Source organism: Monopterus albus, unplaced genomic scaffold (assembly GCF_001952655.1).
Source record: "Monopterus albus unplaced genomic scaffold, M_albus_1.0 scaffold62.1, whole genome shotgun sequence".
NCBI lineage: Eukaryota > Metazoa > Chordata > Actinopteri > Synbranchiformes > Synbranchidae > Monopterus > Monopterus albus.
Genome location: NW_018127942.1, coordinates 1,497,626 through 1,505,317, shown reverse-complemented (window position 1 = coordinate 1,505,317; position 7,692 = coordinate 1,497,626). Strand labels below are relative to the sequence as shown.

Below are 7,692 nucleotides of genomic sequence, written 5' to 3'. Positions count from 1 at the left end.
AAAACCCACACAAATCATAAGCCTCAACCAACCACATGAACATAAAGTGTAAATAAAACTTTCCTCCAGTGCTGAAAAAACAAGAAACTGATGGATGGATGTCTTAAATTGCAAGGATGAGTGTCCTCTGTAGGTCATCCTGACTTTGTTGCATTAATTTGAGCACTTTCAAAACATTTCCATTAAGAAGTCAGATAATTCAAATGGTCACAACAGGGTTTTATTGCATAACTGTTCATTTTAAGGCTAGTGCAGATGCTTTAATGTATTTTCAGTCTTCTCTGAGACCACAGTGTAATCAGTACCTGCATAATGTTTGAATGCTACTGTTTAATATTCATGTTCTTTCTGTCAAGTCTAGAGTCTGTTTGGCTGTAAGTGTTTGGCTCTAACTGTCTTTGTGCACTGACTGTGCGTTATAAGAGGGAAACATTGATGACAGTGAGTGTGTGCCTCTGAGTCTGTCTAATGTCTGTTTGCTGTGATGTTCCCAATGTTGCAGTTGATGTCTCAACTTAGCTGATACACAAGATGCACCAAAATCAGCCAACAGGCTCATTCTTGTTCAGGAAAAACAATAAACAACCATGTCGACCAATGGGATTTTATTTGCCATTAAATGTCTGTGTGTGTGTGTAGTGGGCTGGGGTTGTACCTTGATGGTGGCTAGGACATGTTAAAACAAAGAAGTGACCTGACTAAATGAAGAGTAAGCTACTTTATATTCAAACAGAGGTCTCAGTGTTACATTACATGCTGCATTTTCCTGGCACAGTTAAATCAAATCAGCTACTTTAAGAGCAAGAAAAGTGCAGTCACCTGAACCTTATGGTGAAGCAATTTTCTGATGATGGAAACAGTGTTTTACTAATGGCCACTGAACACTCTGATGATTGTTGAAGGTCATGTGACATGTGCTCTGACCTTTCCGGTTGAACAAGCATTAAAATAAACACTTACGGAAAATACTGTACCTGGTAAAACATTTTCCACTTCCACAGTGAACTCTACAAACTAAACACTGCAGTCAATGGGAAGATGCACTAACACTGCATTATTAGCAGAAAGCCTCAGCGCCCTCCTGTGGAGATAAAAGCTACACACCCACCCAGGGATTACTGTGATTATCAAAGAAAGGTATGTGGGTATTGCTATGGTCAATCCAAGTAAATAAAAAGAAACCCTGGACCCTTGACTACAAAAATGGACAAACCTTTGCATGATCACTAAGCCACTGTGTGGCCAGTATGACCTCAAAGTGGATCCTCACCACCATATGAACCAGGATAGGAATCATTGTACTCTTTGGAAATAAGGAGGACCTCTGCTGGTGATGAGGAAAACTGATAGAGATTAGTTTTTAATGCTTGACATTTGGCACGTCTGTATTATTCTAAAATGGCACAATGGGGTATTTAATAGCCTAATTTATGCAACTTGATTTATATCTCATGATATGACATCTTCTGTTTGCAGCGGCTCTGTCTTTGTCAGCTATCAACACAGTAAATAGATGTGCAAAGCAAACTAATGTGCAAAACAAAACAAAAAGCATGCACACATTAGACAGCAGTGTGATGTAGTCCTTGTAGTACTCTGCAAGGTATTAGGTGAAACTTCAAAAAAAAAAAAAAAAAACTTTTTAGGGTTTTGAAATGTGATATAGTGCTTTTTTTGGTTGGAGGTTTCTTGCTGCCTGAGCTGCCCCTCTGTAAAAAATAAGTTTTGCTGTTGTGGCAGCATAAATACGAATAGCCCATAATCACTAAACTTAGACCAACTTAAAGCTACAGGATGTAACTTAAGGTAGCGCTCATAAAGTCTGAACTCCATGAGAGGCAACAACAGCTGGCTGTTGTTGAGACAGATGTTAGGCTACTGGTTGGTCCTCCTTTCTGACAGGTGTGCGTGCAGTTGTTGTTTGTATCCCGCCTTTTTTGCATGTTATTATTCTGTTCTGATTGTTTTTTCTCGAGGAAAATTACTTTTTATTTAGAAAGAATTTTTCCTTAAATAAGTCAGTGTGCGTTCGTTTTGAGTACCTGCTTGTACAGTAGTTGTATTACCAGCCCGAGGGCGCTACCGTGCAGCATGACCATCCAGACCTGATTATCTCAGCAGCCTGCTCCCTCTCTCCCCCTGCCTCTCTCTCTCCGCCCAGACTCCCAGTAGTTGAAGAGAGGAAAAGATGGCACCTCAGAAGCCGCTGTCAGCCACTCCACCCGGCTTCTCCTCGTTCCGACAGCGGCGTGCTGCCCTCTGAAATGGCATCGACCGAACCACCAGCCGCCTGACAAGACAAGAATTATTTATTTTGTACTGACAGACCTGAAAACTGTGGGCATCTGTGTAGCATTTTCCACACCCTATCGCTTTCCCACCCTCAACATCTGCACATCCAGCTGGCTGCAGACTTTGCTGGCTGCATCGCAGTTTTCTTTATACACCCCGAGCTGCCGTTGGATCTCGTTTTTATTAGAACTCACGGACAAAGCACTGAGCTGATTCATAACATTTTTAAATCTCGTTTAGAGGAGGACAGGAGAGGAAGATGAGGTAAGCATTGCTTTGCTCTTTTGCTGCACAAAAAGGAAAGGCTGCTGCGAGTCTACTGCGCATCATTGCGAGATATTAAAGGATATGGTACCATAAAACAAGAAATCCTATGAACGGGCATACTGCGCGTTTTATTGACGCAGATTATCCTAGGGGCCTGCCGTGACACACCGCAGCGGGTGAATCAGAGTAACAGGGGCCTTTGTTGACCGGCAGGTCACCTGTTGGCCTTTAGAAGGGCAGGGGCATATTAAGATTTCTACAGTAAATACAAAGGGGCCAGGCTCAAATATGAAAGCAGTTCATCGCTGACTCCAGGTCGCTCTGTGATGTGTCAGGTTGGAGGTTGTCTGCAGAGAAAAGGAGGTGTTGTCATGGAAACCAGACTACACGTGTAAGCTAAGCATTGCCATACTTAATTGTAGCAGCTTTTCTGATCACCGGATTCACACAGTTATAGCATGCACGTGTTACTTAAACACACCCTCTGTAGTCTAATAAAGATGAAACCTACATGCAGATGCAGACCCACACCTTCCCAAGCTGAGAGCCAATCAGCTGAGAGTATTGATTAGAGCATCCAGACACAGTTCTCTCAGGGATGCAAGTCATTGGTTTACTGGCTGTGAGAGCCTATCAGGTGACATGTTATTGGCAAGGCCCCTTTGCAGCCAATCAGCTGCAAGCCTGCTGATATCCAGAGTGCTTGCAACAGCAACATTTGGCACAGGGTCATGATGAACAGGAGGAACCTGGAACTCACTCTGACTGCTGCTGGCAATGAAATGTGTATGTAAGAGAGAGTGTGTGTGTGTGCATTTGTCTCAAGGTCACTGTGGGATTTGGCCACCAGAGTGCCCACTGGTCAGTGGCTGTTTTAACAAGCTGACCTTTCTCCTTCACTGCTTTCTGTGCTGTTGCCATCTCTGTCTACCTTCTTCTCAGTACCATGTACTACTGATGGTACCACAGGAGCCCTTGAGGAAAGATGTACTTGCTTCTTCCAGAGCCTATTTGATGTATGACTTATTTAAGTATATACTAATTGTACTGTGTGTAGTGTGTACATAAATTAATTTTGTACTAATGGGAAATTAGTCAGCACATACTAAAACATAGTGATTGCCAAATGTGCTTATACCAGTGTGGATCCAGTGCATATAGATCCATGAATCAGTCAGTCAAAGAAGTGTAACAACAGTATGTTTTGATCTCAGGTACACTGACAAGCTGTCTGCTGATACGCTTGTTATCGTAGGTTTTGTCTGACAGCCGCTTAAAAAGACAGATGTGATTTAGGATGAGTGATTCTGTGCTTTACGGAAAGGCTCTGTAGGTGGCAACACAGACTGTGACTCACCACAACAAGCCAGTACAGTTTGTTAGGGCTCTTTTGGATGGATGTGAGTGTGTCTCTGCCTGTTAGTACCTGGCTCTGTCAACATGATTGTTTGGCTTAAAATGTGCTAGATTGAGGATACTGGTTGTGTTGATGATGAGCATGACCGTGTCTGCTTGGTCTGACATCTGAAATGGTTGCGTGTGTGTTTGTGCTGCAGTCTTGTTATAGTATGCATGTTTGTTAGCGGGTCACAAACATTTGGTTGCACTGATCTTAGCGCTGTAAGCTGCACTTCAAACATACTGTATTAGTCAAGGTCAGATATGCTGCAGTGTCAAGGTGAAATGGTTTAATGTCAGCACAAAATACATAAGTTCTAAAAAGAAGATCAAGTTTTCAAAGCTTAAATTTCTCATACAACACTGTTTTCATCATAGTCATGTCTGCTGTTTAAACAGATTTCTTTTTCAAATTAAAAGTAGTATGATTTTTTAATGTAAACATTTTAATTTGGTCATAAAATCAACCGAGGTTTATGCTTGATATCTAATGCTACTTGGGTTTTTCATTCATTTTTTCAATTAGTAAGGGAATCTAAAGGTTGAATCCAGCCCAGCTACTTCACCTGTTTCTCATTTGTCAGAATTAGTTGTATTAGGTTCTGTTTTTCCAGCTGTGGGGAGGTGGAAGGTGTAGTAGGTCTCTGGAAAATCATAGGGAAGTCATACCAGGGCTGGTGGTTCTTGTCTGATCCATGGTTGGATGAAATATAAAGTAGCCTACTCTTCATTTTATCTCTCTGGGTTCCTTCTCTACATGTCTCCCTCTCTCCCACTTATTGATTAATAGGCTGTATCTTTGCAAAGACAGCAGCTTCTTCTCCTTGATCACATACTGATCTGACACTATGACACAGTTTATTACAATGCACTCTTTTGTTGCTTTTTGTGCTAGTAATAGTCACTGCCAAGACCTCTGGACTCTTCGTTAGTGCTCAAACAACTGACGAATGTGATGAAGAAGATTAATTTCCAGCACTTTTGATCATAAATATTGATTTATGAAGAATAAGAGTCATAAATCTGGTGGTTCAGGTTTTCTCATATATGATAAATCACTGCTTTTCTTTGTTTCACTGTATCATTTTAAACAGAATATTTTGGGGCTTTTGAACTGTCAGCTGGACAAAGGAAGCTACTCAAAGACCTCATCTTGGGTCATGACATGTGACAGCAGGACTGATGTCCTTCATTTGTGTGTACTGTAGTGTTTCACTGTGTTCTGAAAGTAAAGTGCAGGCTTAATCAATTCAGCATCATCAGTGCTGTCTGATGTGTATTGACAGAACCAGCTGGTGGTATGTGTGTGAACCATATAAATACCAAAATAAACAGTAACCATGTGCTGAATTAATGTAGGACAAGGGTAACCACATGAAGGTGAACTCATTGTAACCCTAGATGCTCATTCTCATCTCATGCAAGTGCACAGTAAATGTGAGACGGCATTAGCAGAAGAGGCTCCAAAGAGGTGGCTGCTATGAGAGAATACTGTGGATTTCCGCAATACACTGAGCGTGTATAACAGTATTCATTGCATCTGGTGCCTGACCTGAAATAAATCATGGAAATGTCATGATTGATGTCATGCTGTAGCAGAGAGGCTTGAGTGTCAGGTCACACAGCAGCGCGCTGTGAACCTGCACAGGTGTGTTCTTCATTACAACCTTGTTACAAAGTTACTATGGTTGATGTATTTTTTGCATTTTGTTCCAGACATGCTGGAAAGTCTGACTAATTTTCAGATAAGATTTATTGAGCATGCAGTTGTCTCATGTTCCTGCAACACAATAATGCTTCTAGAAATAGACCTAACATCAGTTTTCAATAATACAACGCTTCATGCCATTAAAATACCATCTGGTGAATTGTTAAAGCTCCTCTAATAATTATTTTTAAATAAAAAATGGATGAGATGCAAAATAAAAGATGGTGTTGCTTTATATCTGTTGAATGTGTAAATAACCAACAGTTTGCTAATAAATAAACGATAACAAATTTCAGCAGGTGATAACGTCAGTGATTTTCAAAGACCAAAGAGTCCAAAAACTGTTATTGTAGGTTTAATATATATATGAAACTGAAATGTTGCTTGTGTTACGAGTCCCGGTGGAGTGGATCACCGTAGCAAAGTGACGAGATCACAACCTGTAACAGATGTGTAAGTGTCAGCGCAATAAACACAGGACCACCTCGTTCCTTTCTCAGATTGTGTCTGATAAGAACAGGAAGTTGGCCCACCAAAGACTACCCGGAAGGAACACCCTCCAGTTAACAGCTCTACAGGTTAATGCTACTGACACCTACCATCCTAAAGTGGTTTCACACCTTATATTTACCTTGCATTCGTGTCATGAAGAAATCAAAGTAGCTGTAAATTGAAATTACAGGGATAAATTATAAATACTCCAAATGTGGTGATGGGTTGTTCCACCACACTTGCATTATTTACAGCTTGTATTAGTGATTAAAGCTACAGTATGTAACTTTTTTCAAATAGTTTTGTTGTAGAAATCTGTTTCAAACCTTGTCTTAATATGGAGAGGTGCTGTCGAAGCCTCCTGTGACCCAGACTCATTGAACAGCACTGGCAGCAGCACAGACATATTAGCTTCTTAAAGGTTTTGGGCAGGACTGACCTCTCTAACCAATCAAAGATTTTCAATTATTTCTGCTTGCTCAGGGAAAATTAACAGGGTTTCCGTTGACTGTCATCTAAAGCTGTAGCTTACAGATTGTATTGAGGTGCCTATGCATAATGTAGCAGCCATATCGGATCTGTGAGTAATGTCACACAACACAGAACGGAGAAGCATGCTGTACACTGTGATACATCCAGTGTAAGGTACTCTGAATCTGTATAGAAACAGTGCATTCTGGGTTATAACACTGTGGTTTATGAGTCATAAGTATGCACAGTGAGGCATCAGGATGCAGAGCAGCGAGGCTGATCTACACAGACGTGTGTGTTTAAGAGAGAAGTAATCAAATCTTTGTGAATGAGAGGGAAATCACCCCCTCCCTTCTCTGTCTCCCTTCCCCCTCTGTATCTCGTGTGCCAGCTCCTTTTGGTTTGTGGCGCAATTAAAATGATCAGCTCATGCGATTCAGATGGTGTGTGTGTGTGTGCGCTGCATGTGCATGTTTGTCTGCAGCTGAAATTCAATCCCCAGGCCCGAGAGGATGAGCTAATGTGAGTTAACAGAGAAGACAGGAAACATCTGAGCTCTTTAACCTCCTCTCTGTCACACCTCTCACACTCAGTTAATCCTTTTCTTTCTCTGGCTCCCTTTACCTTGTATAGCGTGACTGCATACAGGTGGATTGTGGGTTTTGAGGGGATGAAGGAAATGGGAAGTCAGATGGGATTATACATCACAACATGTGACTGGATAGCTAGACTAACATACAGAGTAAGGCAACCAGTTGAACAACTGGCTGCTCAAGTGCAGGTGTGTTCCATTTGTTTGTGACCGAACGCAAACCAGCACAAGGCTGAAAACTTTGAATGAATTCATCGCAGACATGTTAAAACCAACTGTTATTTATGTAGTAGCAAGAAGCAGTTGAGGATAAGCATTATTGATAATGAATGGATGAAGGAGCTGAAAATGAAAACACACGTAGCCTTTACTTACATGTGTGCACGCTTCTCTCCATGTTCACTTTGTGCAATTCACCAAGTTTGGCTCTAGATCTCTATCACACTGCCTCCATTCTTCCCTGCCTTGCTTG

The 7,692-nt window shown here is 41.4% G+C and overlaps 1 protein-coding gene across 4 annotated transcripts in view; it reads left to right on the top strand.

The window, feature by feature from the left end:
* Positions 1-2,128: 2,128 nt before the first annotated feature.
* Positions 2,129-7,692, top strand: part of evlb (Enah/Vasp-like b) — a 43,487-nt gene continuing 37,923 nt past the window's right edge. For 2 of the 4 annotated variants that reach the window (XM_020603798.1, XM_020603802.1), the window contains exon 1: positions 2,129-2,556. In XM_020603798.1, coding sequence (XP_020459454.1) covers positions 2,552-2,556 — 5 coding nt within the window. In that variant the 5' untranslated portion in view covers positions 2,129-2,551. The remainder of the gene's footprint in view (positions 2,557-7,692) is intronic. The other 2 variants (XM_020603797.1, XM_020603801.1) reach the window with 2 other exon arrangements.